The sequence below is a fragment of the Manis pentadactyla genome, chromosome 1, assembly GCF_030020395.1.
Source record: "Manis pentadactyla isolate mManPen7 chromosome 1, mManPen7.hap1, whole genome shotgun sequence".
NCBI lineage: Eukaryota > Metazoa > Chordata > Mammalia > Pholidota > Manidae > Manis > Manis pentadactyla.
Genome location: NC_080019.1, coordinates 202,557,841 through 202,573,839, shown reverse-complemented (window position 1 = coordinate 202,573,839; position 15,999 = coordinate 202,557,841). Strand labels below are relative to the sequence as shown.

The 15,999-nt window shown below is 52.1% G+C and overlaps 1 protein-coding gene across 1 annotated transcript in view; it reads right to left on the bottom strand.

The window, feature by feature from the left end:
* Positions 1-3,345: 3,345 nt before the first annotated feature.
* Positions 3,346-15,999, bottom strand: part of C1H3orf20 (chromosome 1 C3orf20 homolog) — a 97,711-nt gene continuing 85,057 nt past the window's right edge. Inside the window, 6 exon segments of the mRNA XM_057488773.1 lie at positions 3,346-3,402; positions 3,405-3,441; positions 3,977-4,108; positions 9,984-10,126; positions 10,375-10,482; positions 12,589-12,892. Of these exon segments, the coding sequence (XP_057344756.1) occupies positions 3,346-3,402; positions 3,405-3,441; positions 3,977-4,108; positions 9,984-10,126; positions 10,375-10,482; positions 12,589-12,892 (781 nt within the window).

Here is a 15,999-nt window from a genome sequence, read left to right as displayed (position 1 = left end):
TGTGTCAGGAGGACTCCAGTACCAGTTACTCCAACATGTCTGGTGGCAAAATTCAGTCCATCTCTTTTTTGTTTGATCATATCTTGTTCCTTGCTTATGTTCTTAGTTCCTTCATTTAATAGTTGAAAACACATTCATCTGACAATTCCAATATCCAAAGTCTTGAATGTCTAATGTCTGGTATTTCTGTTTTCATTTGCTTTGGCTTGTATCTTTAAACTTTATATTGTGAGCTCATGTTCAACTGTACCTCTCCATGGGAATCCTATGAAATCAAGATTGAGAGTGAACATCTTCAGAGAGGATTTGTGTTTACTTCTGCCAGACATCCTGAAGCTTTCCAGACCTGACAGCACACACACAATGCAAACCTAAAACCTCTATGAATGCAGACCTGGGTTATAATTCTCAGGATCCTCAACCAAAACATTTTTTTCTCTGAGACTGAGACATTCAACTTCTCTTATCATTTTGTTTTTATCAAGGGTCCCAGATATGTATTTGGGAATCTCATTCAAGGCTTGGCATCTTGTTCAGGACCAAAGCTTTGTCTCATGTCTCCCTACAACCACTGAAGCCCAGGTTCTGGGTCATTGGGATCAAAAAAACAGCCTCAGGGCAGCTGTGATCTTAGTGCTTGCTTACCACTTGGTTTCCTGAGTCTTATTTTCAGACCCTGATGATTTTCCTTACTACCTTGAGGGCTCCAATATGCAATTAAAGGCGTATTTGACCTATGTTATTCAGTATTTCTATTTATTTTGTAGTGGTATTTTTTTTTCAGGCCATTTTAACCCATAATATTACTAGAAATGGAAGTCTAAACATTGTCTTGCTGCCCTCGTGGTTCCCCTTCTTTGGCCCTGGGTCCATTCCCACACAGGGGAATAGAGTGGAGAAAAGAAAGTGGACTTGCTATCAGAGACCTTGCTAAATTCTGCCGTGCACTGACTGTGTGGTCTCTGGAAATCCCTTCCTTCCTCAGGGCTTCAGTCTCCCTCTTTATGAAGCTAAGAGATTAGATACCTTGATGGCTGGGTTTCCTTCTGGCTTCAATTTTCTTTGACTCAGAGCATATTCATGGTCTTCCCCTCTCCTGGGCCTTCTACTGGGGGAACCTGAAGAACCGGGGTGATGAGAACTGAGTGCTCAGTGGTAAGGGGAGATTCTGCTCCCGTTTCCCAGAGGCCCTGGGACCATTATACATTTCCCTGACCAGCTGGGTACCTGGGAGTAATCAGATCATCCCTTCCCTGCTGGCATAGACAACACACAGCAAGGCCATCTAAGAAAACCTCCCCTCTAGACTCTAGCTTTAAGTCCACCATCACTTCCTCTTGAGAAGTCTTCCTTTAAACTTACCAGGCAGAGGAGAGGGCTAACTCCATGGATGGCCAAGACTGGCCAAGTTAACTACCATTGGTAGTGGCTGCCTGGTCCATTGTGCTGAAGATGGATTCTGAGGCATCACCTGGGTGCAGAGCACTGTGATTGATTAATGATGCCTGCAAGCAGCCTATGTGTAATATGTTTGCCATCTTAGGAGCATCCACTTGAGTCATGCCACCCCTTTGTACTTTAGAAAGCCTTGGACTTCCCTATATCCAAGGACTCTGACAGGAGAGAGCTTGAAGGAAAAATCCAGCTACTCTAGTCAGACAAGAGTTTATGACTTTGTCAGATAATCTCACACTTTCCCCTCGTGCCTGGTTCATTGGGCATTGTTGGGGGGTAAAGCTTCATCCCCTTTTCCTGTTGTTTCCCTCTTCTCCCTTCTCTGCAGGGGACAATTTGATTACATAGCATTGGATATCTGCTGGGCCTGGTTCCACCAGCAGGAGGCATCCCTGCCTGTGTTAAGCTCACTGTGGGCCCCATTTCAGCGTGGTGAGCACCCTCGGTTGGGCACAGGCCTACCCTGCGCTCCCTGTGGATGTGGCTGCTGAAGTGCAGAGTTGAGCAGACAGATCCAAAGGTCGGATTCGGGGTGGAAGGTCCAAGAGTGAGTGGCTGTCTCCACTCCGACCTCTACCAGAGTCCTGCCCGAGGAGCCAGAGCATGCCTGCACACCAGGACAGAGGCGGAACTTGCTTCTCCTTGCCTTCCGATTCTTTGCGTCCTCATGCTCAGGAGGGGTAGAGGGAAAAGTGGCTACGCTTCCAGGTCCCTAATAAATACCAGGCCCTTAGGTATCAAAGGATGCAGCTTTAAGAATACAGCATATCATTTCAAGTACATTTCTAGGGGGACAAATGTCTAACTTTTAAAAAAGCCTTTCAATAAGACAAAGGATGAAAATTAAATCTAAAAAACTCAGATTTAAAAAGTTAAATGTAGAGCACATCACTGAACACCACACATAGATCAGGGCCTGAAGTCTTCTAGATTTGGAGAACAAGGCAGACCCTCTGGGATCCTCACCACACTCCCGGGAAGTGTCTCTTGGGAACCTCACACAAACGGGCCCGAGCTGGTGTCCTGTCTGGCCCTCAGGTGCCGCCGAGGAGGAGACAACATACCAGAGGGGGCTGACATCTCTGGGCTATGAAAATGGGGAGGACTCTTTGGGTCTGCCAGCTCAGAGAAGGGGTGCCCAGTCCACCAAAGGGCACTGAGGCTGGGCTAGGTGGGGATGTTAGCACATGGGGGCTACAAGGACCCTGCCTTTCCAGGAGCCACCAAAGGTCCTTGCCTGTGGCCTGTCATTGCCTTTTCCACCTTACTCCATGCCCCCTCCCTCTCCCTCCACCTGCCCTGTATTCTCCCTCCTCTTTTGTTCTTCCTCCCTACCCTCTTCGCACCTCCCTTCCTCCCCTGCTCTCTTCCTCCTCACCCTCTCCTTTGACTCCTCCCCCATCTGTGCTCTCTCTCTCTCTCTCTCTCTCTCTCTCTCTCTCTCTCTGTCTCCTCCTCTCTGTCACCCTGTGTTCCACCTGGACCAGAATCTAAGCCCTTCCCCACCCAAAGAAAGGTAGGAGGACACAGTTTAGTCCCATCCTAGACCTCCCAGGATCAATGTGTCATTTAGAGTGGCCCCTGGGGCGAGACATTAGTTTGCGTGGCAGTGGGAGATTCTCCAGCTGACTTAAACGGCCACAGAGGAAGCTCTGTACTGGGGGAACCGCGTTCCTGAGGCTCAGCCTGGAACTGCCCTGTTGAAGGCCTCTGGCCTTTGGGCACCAGCCTATCCCATGGCCTCACCCAGACACCGGAGGCATGTCTGTTTATTACACAGAGGCTCAGAAAAAGAGGGTGGGAGACTGGGAAGCCAGGGCCTGGGGGGCCAGGGTGGGTGCGGGAGGAGAGTGTCCAGGCCTGGTGTTCCGGGTGGCTGCAGGGGTGGCATCACTCCTTGGAGGCCTGTTTCTTCCAAGTGGCTATCTTTTTACTGTCCCTCGGGCTTTGCTGAGATGATGCAAATCCACTGCAAGCTGTTTCACTCTAAAATTCAAAATAGAGAGAAGCAAATGCTGGGAAAGGGGTGGAGATGGCTGGTCTGGACGGCGCCCAGAGCCCTGCCCTGGCCCTGGCCAAGGTGGGCATGGCCCTCGCCTCTATACAGTTGAGGCCCTATGGGCAGTGCTCCAACCTGGGGGTCCCCGCAGCACCTGTGACCTTTCCAGGTGCTCAAAATCTTGGTTTTCTATCTTCATGAGAAGTGTGATTTTCACACTCTTGCGGAACACACGAGCTGCACAAAGATGGGTCTGGGTTGTGGGGTTTCGCTGAGAAGTCTACAACAGGCTTCAGGCTCCACCACCTAGACTGCTGCCAACAGCTCCAGCAAGCAGCCTTGATGCCCAACTGGACATTGTGTTGGAAAACAGGCCAGGCATCAGGGATTGTTGGAGATGACCCACTCCCAGAGGGGAAGTGATGCCTAAGGCCACTTAGCCCTGCATGTGGCCTGAGGGGGGCCAGAGGCCCTGCTGTGAGCCAGAACAGCCCCTCAGCCCCAGGCTGGGTGGCCACTTACTTCTCAGCCTCAGGGGAGGACTTCTCCATCTTCTCCCCCATGGCCAGCGAGGAGAAGCTTCCTTGGATGTCTTCTGATACTGCTCTCTTGGCTGAGTCAGGGTCTTCCAGGCCCGGACTGGAGGCTGAAATGCTGCAGGGGGAAGCAGGGAAGGGAGGGCAGTGCTCAGCAGAGGCGCAGTTAGAGGGGGCCCAGAGCTGGGGGCGCCCAGGCAAGCAGCACTCTCTTGGCGCTGCCCCTTCAGTGTTCTGGCTCCTGGAGGAGAAGGGAGCAGGTGCTTCTCCATGGTCAAGTGAGGAAAGAACATACCCCCCAGGGGCCCAGGGGCTCACAGAAGGTCAGCACCCCTGGCTTCTGTTTAAAGCTAGAGCTGCCCTAACTCTGTGCCAGTGATGCCTCCAGACTCAGCACTGACCCCTGGAACAGCCTGCGGTGGGGGGTGGAAGGGTGCCATAAACCACACAAAGGACAGGAGGCCAAGAAAATAAGCTGTCAGGTGCAGTGTTAAGGGTTGACTGTGTGACCCCCCAAAATTCACATGCCAGAGTCCCAACCCCCAGTAACCCAGAAATGTGGTCATATTTGGAAACTGGGTCATTGTAGATAATGAGTTAGAATGAAGCCATCCATTGTTTGGGTGGACCTCTGATCTAATATAGCTGGTGTCCTATGAAAAGGGGGAAATGTGGACACACACATACGGGGATGCCATGTGGAGTCTTGAGAAATGCTGCCACAGGCCAAGCTGCTGCCATAAGCAAGGAGAGAGGCCTGGAATGAGCCTTCCCATGCACCCTCAGCAGGAGCACGATCTCCCCATACCTTGATCTCAGACTTCTAGACTCTAAAACCATGAGACAATAAATTTGTTTAAGACAATCAGTTCGCAGAATTGCTGTTAAGGCCACCCTGGGAAACTAATGAATATGCAATGACCACACTCCACCTTTGCAACACACCCCATGCAGCCACTCAGTGTACGCGCACTTCCTGGGCCATAAGGTGGTTTTGAGCATCCCAGCAGCCCCAGGAAACAGAAAGCACAGGGCTGTTGTCAAGGGCAGAGAGGAGAATGAGCTCACTGAAGGGCACACAGTGGGGTCATGGCAGACAGGCCCGGTCCTTTCATTTGCTGTCTCTTCCTATTTATTGCAACGTGCTTCAGGGCAGGACATTTCAGAGACAAGAGACAAGCAGGGAGCAGAGAGGAGAGCCTCTTCCATTATTGGGACCCTAGTAAAAGTAAAAATGGGAGAAATACCAAAGCAGGCTCACAGAATCCAGGTACACCTGCAAAGTCTGCATTTAGCAAACTAAAGCCTCCCTCCACCCCTTACTCTGCGGTCCCCCACCCTGCCCCATGGGGAGCAGGCACACAGAGTCCAAGTGACCCTCTGCAGCACCACCTTTGGAGACAAGAACAAAGGCCTATCTGAGGCCCTCTGAGAAGCCAGGTCCTCGGCAGCCTGCAGAGGAGTCTGGGCAAAGCCCAGGGGTGGAGGTCTCCATCCCTGCCAGTGCCAAAGGGCATGAGTGGGGTGCAGGGGGAGGGCTGGGCTGACGGGGAGAAGATCCCCAGGCTCTCTGGGTGGCATAGGATACTTGGGGAATGTAGAGGAAAAGGCCCAGAAAGAAGCACAGTCCCTGAAATGTCTTCTTTCTTCCCTCCCTCAGTCACTCACAAAGTATTTACTGGGCACCTACCCCAAGCCAGGTTCTAGGAATAAACACACATATTTATTCCTGAGCTCACAGCCAGCTTCCCAGTCCCACCAGGCCTGAAGCAGCCCGTCGAGGGCGCTGGCCTTGCCTCTGGCCTCCCTGCTTCCAGCCTCAACCTCTCCCATCCAGCATCCACTGCTGACGAGGGCTCATCCTCCAGGACCTGGCTTTGTCTTTCCTGCTTAAGAGCAGTCTGCGGCTCCCCAACTTCTGCTGTGGCGAGCCCCAACTCCTTGGAGCAATGCCCTGCTCAAGGCCAATCAGAATCCGACCCCAAACCACCGTCACATTTTTCTAAGAGCTCCTGGCAGCCAGTACTGAATCCACAGCTACACTGCTCCCTGGCCCTCAAAGCGCACTGTGGCTTTGCTGGCCCGGGTCCCTGCCGGGAGTGCCTTTTCCTTCCCCTTGTCTGCTGGGCCTTCCACCCCTCCTTCAAGGCCAGGTTCCCATGTCACCAACTCTGGAAAGCCCTCCCTGAACTCACAGGAGTGATTTCCTCTACTGCTTATGATGGAGCAGGGTTCACAGTTCTACGGATCAGCCTCCGATCACCTGAGGGGAGGATCTGATCTTAGCAACTTGGCGTGGCTCTCAGTACGCATGAGAGCGGAGAAGAGATGAACTAAATGATGGGGACATCAGAAAAATGTGAGTGACCACACCTGTAGGCCACAAGGCCACCCTGCTGGGGCGACAGCCGGCCAGGTGCCTCCAGGGAGGATGATACAGAGATGGATGGTAAGACCACTTCTGGTCAGGGACAACTAGAAAAGGCCATCTGGGGGGTTGTAACAGGCCAGGCCCCCAGCAATTAAAACAAAAACTTCGTACTTGCTTCAGTGAGAAGGAAAGCGTAAGAACTGAATCTATCAGACATGAAATCCACCTCTTCACGGCTCGGAGGCCAGCCCCCTCTTTCTGAGCCCCTGGTCTGCTTCAAGAAGGTAACCTTTCCCCACTCAGCCCTTTCAGGTCCCCAGTCCATGTCCCTGACATGCCCTTCCCCTGCCTATCCAGTGCCTGGGGTTCCTGTGCCAACCGGTCTTCCGAGGACTCCTCCAGGAATGGATCCGCAGTGACCCATCACACAGAGAGCCCAGGCATGGCTTCTACTTTCTCCTCTCTGAGTTCGTTAGTCTTACCTCACCAAGGAGACCTGGCCCACGCCTCACCCATCTCTGGGTTCCCTAACTGAGTGGCCTGACCCAGAGCAGGTCAGCAACTGGCCCATAGTGCCACCAACCCTGGAGGCTGAACCAGAGCCTTGCTGGGAACTGCCACGCTGTAAGGAAAGCTGCCTGCCTGCGGAGGTCGGGAGGCAACCAGGAAAGTCATGGAGGTTCAGGGCTAGCTCTGGCATGCCCCGTCCCTGCCCTGCAGGGCTTGCACCCTCCTCCCTGGGCTTGGCTTGACTGCCTTTCCCCAAGAGCTGTTGCAGAGCCTCCAGACAGAGTGAGCGAGGCCTTGGAGGCAGGCCCCAGGGCAGCTGCGCTGGGCGGAGGGAGGAAGCCAGCACTGCGTGAGCAGCTGCAGAAGGCGGGTCACCCTCCCTCAGAGCAGCGCTGCGGAGCAGGGCCTGGCAGTGGCTGGCTCTCCCGAGTGCTGGGCCCACTCTCCACAGTGCCATCCTCACAGGGGTCCTGGTGAGCACAGCCGGCCCAGGAGACCCGCATCTCCTGACACTGCCCTGGTCACCCCTGCCTCTCTTCCTCCTGCCACAGCATGGCTGCCTGCCTATCCTAAGGTGGGCGAGAGGCGTGAGTGTCACGAAGTGGCACCACTGTGGAGAGCCTTCCCCACGAAGATGGATGGCTCCAGTGTACAAAACCTTTGCTTTGTAGTTTGTAAGGAACATTACAGTGTACAAAGTCTAGCAAGGATTACATGGGCATTTACACAGCCTTCCCAGTTTGTAATGTACTCTGCACTTCCAGAGCACTTGACAGTTTATAGACTGCTTTGTCATTTATAGAGTGTTTTGCAGTTTACAAAGTGCTTTGTATGATACAGGGTGCATTCCAGTTTAAGAAGCACTTTACAGGGCTCGCAGCTCACAAAGTGCTTTGGAGCAGGTCCATCTTCCAGTCTGGGTAGAGGACATGCAGCAGTTTACAGGACACTTCACAGTAGTTTACAGGGCATGTCACTGCTTCCAAAGCCCTTTGGAATTTATTGGGCTTGTGGCACTTTACAAAGAACTTCATCTTTTACAGACATCACAGCAGTTTGGCAAATGCTCAGTGGTTTGCCAGGCATGCTCCAGCTCACACCGGGCTCTGCAGGTCACAGGGCCCACAACAGTCTACAAACCACTTGGTCACTACAAAGTGCATTGTCCCTTGTAGCTTTTGACTCTCTTAACTCACTCCTGCAAGAATGATGGGTCCTCCCAGCCACAAAGAGGTAACTGAGGCCCAGGGAGGGCAAGTGACCCAGCCCTGCCCTCGCAGGCAACCTGCTCCAAAGCGGGAGGGTTGCAGTAGGGCTTCCTGGCCTAGGTCAGCCTCTCTGTAGACAGCTCATTTTGTAGCCCACGGCTTCACTCTCCTCAACACCACCCCATGCTGGCCCCAGGCTGGGCCCTTGGCAGTAGGGCAAGGGCAGGCGAGTCTGCACAGATGCAGGGTGAATCCATGCTCTGTGGCCCCCAGGTGCAGACTGGGCTGTCTCCCATGTCCCCGGGGAGGCATGAAGGCTCTATGGTTCCCCTCACTCCCCATTCAACCTGCTCCTGCTCCTAGCATGGATCACGACTCAGCACTTCTTAGGAACTCAAAGCTTAGCTACATGAGAAATGGAGTCAAGCCAAACGGGGCGCAGGTGGAGGATCCCAGGAGAAAACTGCTGAAAACAGATTACACAACGTGAGTCGGATGACCAGGATGGGGCAGGCATCCTCAGGGGCCCCCACGTGGGGCCCTCCGCCAGGTCCCACCCGGGCTGTGATGGCACACGAGGCATTTCGCACGTGGGAGGTTGACAGACTGACGGGGAAGATGGCCTCACCTGCCCTCAGATGAACTCTGGCCCTGGGCTGATGGAGACTGTCTCTCTGGAGGTTCCAGCCCTGGGGCTGTGTCAAAGAATCCAGTGCCCTCCAGTCTCATCCCCTCTCCTCCTGGGGCATCTTCCAGCATCAGCCAGGGCACCTTCCCCACAAAGCAACCCCAGCCACCATCCTAGTCAAAGGCCCTCTCAGCAACAAGTCATACCCTAGTGAGAATCAGGCAGCCCTATCTCGCCTCTTGCCAACGTTGGCACCCACCTCCATCATTACCCTTGGGGGCTCCTGGCACCCTGAGCTGCATGGTGTTCCCAGGAGGGTCTCATGGCTCTGCCTGGCCACCCTTCCTGCCCTGTCTTTGACCCTACTGCAGTGCAGCACAGATCGCAGGGCCTGAAAAGAACCTGTGACTTCTCTTGGCCACTATTAAGGACAACATGAGCAGATGAGGGAGGCGGGGAAGAGCAGCGACAGAGCATCCAGGCGGACACAGCCCACCCTCCCTAGGCAGCCGCCTCTTCCAGGTGCTGCCCTGTGTGTGCTGGGCCTGCGCTTCCCGCACGGTTGATGCCCACTGCACAGGGAGCTTTCCTAACTGCTCCAGGCTGCTGAGCCCTCCCTCGCTCGGGGCTCTCTCTGTCCCTCCATCGGAGGGCCCAGAGGCTTGGCTGGGTAAGGATGAGCATTCCCATCCTTAGGTGCCACCGCCTGAACCCCACCAGAGCTGCAGAACGTTGGAGAACCTGAGAGGGCAAGGAGGGGCTGAGCTGGCGCGGACCCAGTGCCCAGCACAGGGCTGCCCCTGGGGTGAGGCAGAGGGTCACCACCTGCTGAATAAATGAAGAGGGGAAAGAAGGCATGGGGCCGCCGGTGGGGGCCAGTGGTCTCCAAGACAGCTCTGTCCCCAGGGTGGTCCTGCCTCGACCGTGGCTCTGTTTTCTGGGCCAGGAGCCTTTGTTGAGCTTTACCTGGGTGCAGCCCCTCTCAGCCCAGTCCTGGGAGACAAAGGCGAGGGCCACAGCAGCTCCCCCAAAGCCATGCCACCCCACAGGCTCCCTCTTCTCGCCCATGCTCAGCTCAGCCTGGCTGGCTGCTCATTGAGGCTCTTTCCTTTGCAAAGGAGCTGCACCACAGGGCACCCCAAGAGCCCGCCTCACAGAGCAGGCGCTGTGCTCACACTGGACTTTCAGGCTGTGGGACAAACTGTGAGGGACAGATGTGGACTGGTGGCCAAAGCAGGAATGGGACCTCGTGCTACCAGAGTTTTTCCTGTTTTACCTAAATTTGTAGTTCTCTGGCAGGAAGTAGCCCATCTTGTAGTTATGTCGAGCCTGGAAGATCTGTTTCAGCAGATTCTCCCTGCTGAAGCCATATCCATTCAAAACGCAGCCTCCGAAGAGGAGCCTCCCTCCAGCAAACATCTGCTGACACAGAGGAAGGGAGGAGCAGGAGAGGATCTCAGCGTACCAGCTCCGGATCTCAGGACAGGGCCACTGGCTCACAGAGCTTGTGCCGGCATCCAGGCCTTTCTCTGGTAGTTCCAGCGGAGGGGTGTTGCCCTCCCCAAGTTGCCCAGGGGTGTGTGGCTAAGCCTGGCTCCCTTTAAGGCCGCCCCCCAAGGCAGAGGGCGGCCCCACATCCCAGCCTTTGCTTCTAGGCCCCAGCTCACCAGAACCATCCCCTGCACCACAGCATACTTCTGCACCAGCAGGGGCGGCGTCTTCTGCAGGGGGCTGTGCAGGTCGTAGTGCAGCAGGCGGTAGGGGTCGTGCAGGCACTGCCAAGAGGAAAATGCCTGTCAGCCCTATGCCAGGCCAGTGCGCTTGGCTGCCTGCATCCTCAGCTAGGTCAGGTTCCCACGGAGTCCTGGAAGCCCCCATACAGCCGGCTCCCAACTCCTGCTCGACAGGGCATTCAGCCTGTGTGTGCACACCTCCCACGACCATCCCCAGAGGATGGACCCATTTAGGGCCCTCTGTTGGTGAAGGCCACCACGGAGATGGGCGCCCCCCACCACATGACATCCCCTACCCAGCCCTCTGGGGTCTGCAGAACTTGACTGCTCCCTCTGCCTGCGGAAGCCCTGCGGAGACGTAAAGTGTACTGTGTATGCAGGTGTACCAGTTTCCAGGATTCCCTCACCTCCTATGCCCCTGCTGGCTGCCCCCTGGACATGTCCCAGTCATTAAATCCAGTGCCAGTACCTGAATCGAACCTACACCTCAAGTTATGGCCTGGGCAATCCAGAGGAAAGCCAGTCTCTTTCCCTTCTCTCCTTCTGGATTCTAGACATCTATTAATATGACTAATGACATCTGTTAAAACAACGTGATGTTATCCGGTTTGATCTGCCTTTTAGTTGTCCCAGCCGTCCTGCCTGACCCTCCAGTTTAAAATGTGGAACCCAGAGCCGCACTGGGTGTTCTGGCTGTCAGAACAAGGGAACGCCAGGGGCCTTTCTGCTGTGACCAAGGACACAGGAATGGTGGGACCAGTCACCGTGAAATCCAACACCATCCTCCAGGTCTGTCCTTTGCCACCCTCGAGTCCTGCTGCCCATTCCTCCATCAGCTTCAACCACCTCAGGCCAGGCCTGTCCCCATTCATGCTGCTCACGGCAGGGATGGACCACCGTGCACTCCTATGCTTATGGACAATTACTGGTAAACAATTAATAGCCCCAAAATACACTAAAGTCAACTCTGAATTCCCACATGGGCAGGGATTATATCTGTCTAGTGTGCAGAGCAGTACTCAGTAAGTGTTCACTGTCTCTAAATAAATTGAAGTTGACCAGAAAACGTGTGATTTTAATGTGTGAGACTAATGAAAAGGCTTCTGGTGTCTGATCAGAAGGGTTCCAGCGTCATGCTGCAGTGCAGGCTGAGGGCTGGCGTGCGGGCGGGGTTCAGGGAGGTGGCATCACTGTAAGGGGAGCTGGAGATGGTCAGCCTGAGGCACACATGGACCCTTAGAACTTGGGGAGGAGCAAAGGGTGACAGGGCAAGCACAAGGGACTGGAGAGGGCACAAGGAAGACAGGATCTGAAGGGAGCTGCTATGAAGCTCCCAGGCTCACGCAGTGTCCTCTGTTCCAGCTGGTCTGGGCATGGGGCCTCCCCTTCAACTGTGTGAACCCTGCCAGGAATGGCCGCTGACATGGGATGATCATGACACTCAGGAATGACTCTGCAGCAAGGAGGTGGGGCGGGTTCCATGCCCCCTGACTGATCCACCCTTGGGACTTCAGCCACAATGAACTGGGCGTCCAGTGGCCCTCTGCCCCTGTCCACCTCTGCACAGGCCACTGTCAGGGTTGGGAACACTCCCCCACCTCCCAAAGCCCCTTCATCCCGGAGACTCTCCCTGAACCTCGAGGGGCAGCAGGCCCTGTGCTGTCCTTTCATGGCCCTCACTGGGGACTGCTCTAGTTGCTGCCCTACCACACCAGGAGACCCTCTGGGGCTGGGCCCAGGACCAGTGCACAGCAGGCACTCAGCCGCTGCCTACAAATATTCCTGAGAACTGAGGATGCAGCCATGAGCCTCTCTCTGCTCTACTCACACCAACAGACAATCACAAACTTATCTGGAAGAAAATGGCAGTGCCCTGACCTTGCCTCAAGGTCGGAAAAGGCAACCACCTCAATGTGGTAACATTCATCCTGGGACAGGAGGATGAGTGGGAGAGAGAAGAGAGGGTGGAACATGGTAGGTAGTAGGAAAAGTAGCAAAGTCCCTGAAGAGAAGAGACAGTGAGAGAAGGCCCACGTGCTGAGGCTGAGGGCAGCCTCTCAGACAGATGCTCAGCCAATCCTTGCCCTCTGTGGGGGTCTTTCCCAGTTCCCAGACCCTGGGGTCTCCTTGGCTGGGCCTGGGACCAACCTGGATGCAGGGTGAGGCACGGCCCTGTTGGCGGTGACTGTAGAGTGTGTCAAGCAGCCACTCAAGCTCTGCTGTGCTGGCAGGGTGCTGGCCTGAGACAATCCCGACCACTAGCACCTGGCTGGGATCTCGGGGCACCGACAGGAAGTGCTCGAGCTCCACATCGGATACCAGTGGTGCCTTCATCATGCACTTGCAGCCAGCCTGGATGTCTTCCTTGCAAATGAGCTTCCGCAGCAATAGCGGGCAGTCAGAGGGTGAGGCTGTCCACCTGGTGGGGCTGCGCACCTGCCGGGCCTTCCCTCTGCGAGGAGGATCAAGTGGGTGGATGCTCAGTGGGCAGAGCTCCGGCCCATGCCTTCTTAGCCCCTGCATCTGCACCTTGATGCAGCAGAGTCCCTGGGCTGCGGGCAGCTCTCGCCTGGCCTTTGCCACCAACATGCAGCACCACCCTGGATGGGTGCCCTAACCTCTCTGTGCCGGTTACTCAGGTGTGTAAAACAGGATTAACACGTGACTGCCTCATCCATTCAACAAAACCTCTGGAGTCATCCTAAACGCCTCTCTCTCTCCCCACATCCATCCAATCTATCAGCAAGCCTGTCCACCCTACATTAAGGAAAGGTCTAGAATCCCACTTTTCCTGTCCCCCCACTCCTACTAACATGGTCCAAGCCTCCATCACTTCTTGCCTGGATGCTAGCAAGTGCCTCCTAGCAGGGCTTTTGCTTTCTCTCCTGGGCCCCATTCAGTCTATTCCCCACCAGCCTTTAGTCTTTATGCAAATACCCACTTCTCAGTGAGACTTTCTCAGACCATCCTGTTCAGAACTGTGTCCCTCTGCTCCAATGCCCTTTGCCCTCCCTGCCTATTTTCTTTCTTACCACTGCTCACTATCTAACATACTATACATTTTACTTATTTATTGGGGCTATTGTACTTCTCCATCTCAATGGAATATAAGTTCCATGAGTTCATGAGTTTGGAGTATTTTGCTCAGTGGACTAAACAGTAGCCTTTGGCAAATAGTAAAGATTTAATAGAGATTCGATAAATATGCAAATAAATACCTATCAAACACATTCTGTATGCCAGACACTGCACTGGGCTGCTATATTTAGATGGGACAAAGCACCACCCAAATATAAGTGCTGCTATGATTTTGTTCTTATCGGTACCACTGCCTTACACTGAGCTTTTAGCATTCAAGAGCTTCCACAGCCCTTGGAATAGACAGCGTCTTGGTTAATTGTATAGTAACCAAGTGAGATAGGTTGGGCAGAAACTGTTATCACTGTTTACAGATCAAGGTTCTCACCAGATGAATGAACTGCCTACATTCATATGGTAATTAAGTGGCAAGAGCTACTAGGACTAGAAACCAGGTCATCCTAAAACAGGGGCATTTTTTTTTCAGAGGCTATTTGACATTAATAAATGCTTGCTAAAAGAAAACTTAAGAATATCTCTTCTTCAAGAATGTGAACATTTGGGCAAGGGGAAAAGGTTGGATCTATTAATCACAACTTATACTAAAATAAATCCAAAATGGATCAAGGATTTAAATGTGAGAATATTAAGCCATAGAAGTTCTAGTAGAATATACTGGAGAATCATTTTGTTATTTTGGAGCAGGGAAGGCCTTTTATAATTATGACTCCAAAGTCCAGAGGTCCTGACAGAAAAAGATTGATAAATTCAACTACACAAAAGAAAAAAATCAAAATCCCTGGGTGGTGAAACCATCACAAGAAAATGACAAATAAATAGGAAGCATAGGAAACTCCAATCACAAGTAGCCGGCTGCTTTCTTGCTATGTAAAGAACTATGAATGAATTGGAGAAACTTAATTACCCAATAAAATATGGTCAAGGAGGTGAACATATAATTCATAAAAATATATAGAAATAATTTTTTATTATAAAAAGATACGAGTGATATCACTAAAAATGGCAGAGTATAGAGAACTCCAAAACTAGGTGCCTCCATTAAAACAACAATTAAGCTGGCAAAGACTATCAGAGCTCTGAAAACTAACTTAAAAACTTACAACAACCAGGGGAATAATTAATAAAGAAACAAACTATTAAATTTTGGTAAGAGACTGCTGCGGTGTTTTAACTTACCCACCTACATCCCTGACTCCCAGCTTAGTGGCATCTATGGGGATGGCAGCTCACGTTCCTGAAGTGGCTTGCTGATACCAGAGAGGGAAATATGGACTGCTTTCAAGGAATTGTGGTAGGGTGGTTTGACATGGCTGGAGGTTCTCTGAAGGGACTGGCTAAGGGACCTGCCTTTGCTTTGCTCATCTTGAAACTTTCGTAGGGATGGAGCAGCTTCCTGGGCAGCATTTGTAAAGAGCATTTAAAAGGAAATATACCAGCTACAACCTCCTGATAACAGACCAAAAAGCCTGGGAAGAAAAATGCTGGGGGCAATAAAGCCTTGAAAGGTTCCATGTGTACCAGGAAATCTAAAGGGGCACATGTGTGTCCAGAGTCAGAACCATGTTTAGAAAAAGCCTGCGAAAACCCTAGGCTTTCACCCCCAGCTGACCTCTGGGCCTGCCTACATGGGAAGTGAAGGCTAAAGCAGAGCCCGAAGGCGCTCTCCAAACCCATCAATCTGCAAAGGCTAAGAGAGCCTTTTTTTCATTTTTGGCTCCAGGTATTTAAGGAAGCCTCTGTCAAATTTCACTAGCTGACCACAAAGCTAACCGGAAACTTCAGTTACCACACATGACAAAGAATATTCCCTTTGTAAAAGCAGTTTAGAAAAGTCACTAAATCACTACAAACTAAAAGTAGCAAAAACAAACCCTAGAGAGGGAGAATTTGATTTCTAGTTACCATGTTAAAATATTCAAAATGCCCAGTTTTCAACAAAAAGTTATGAGGCATGCAAAGAAGTAAGACAGTATGGCTCCCTTCACAGGAAAAAGTAAATGAAGAAAAACTTCTGAAGAAATCCAGAGATGAACCTTATTAGACAAAGATTTTAAATCAAATGTCTTAATTATACTCAAAGTGCTAAAGAAAACTACAGATAAAAAACTAAAGGAAACCAGGAGAACAAACAATGTCTCACCAAATAGAGAATATCGATTAAGAGACAGAGATTATAAAAAGTAGCCAACCAGAAATCCTAGAGTTGAAAAGTATGATAAGTGAAATGAAAAATTCAACCACAGATCTGGAGAGATGGAACAAAGAATCAGCAGACTTGGAGAGAGGCCAATAAGATTATTCAAGGAACAGAACGAAAAACCAATGAAGAAAAATTAGTACAGCCTAACATACTTTGGAACACCATCAGGAATGCCAGCATACACATATTGGGAGTTCCAGAAGGACAAGAAAGAAAGGAGCAGAAAGACTATTTGAAGAAATAATTGCCAAAAATACTCC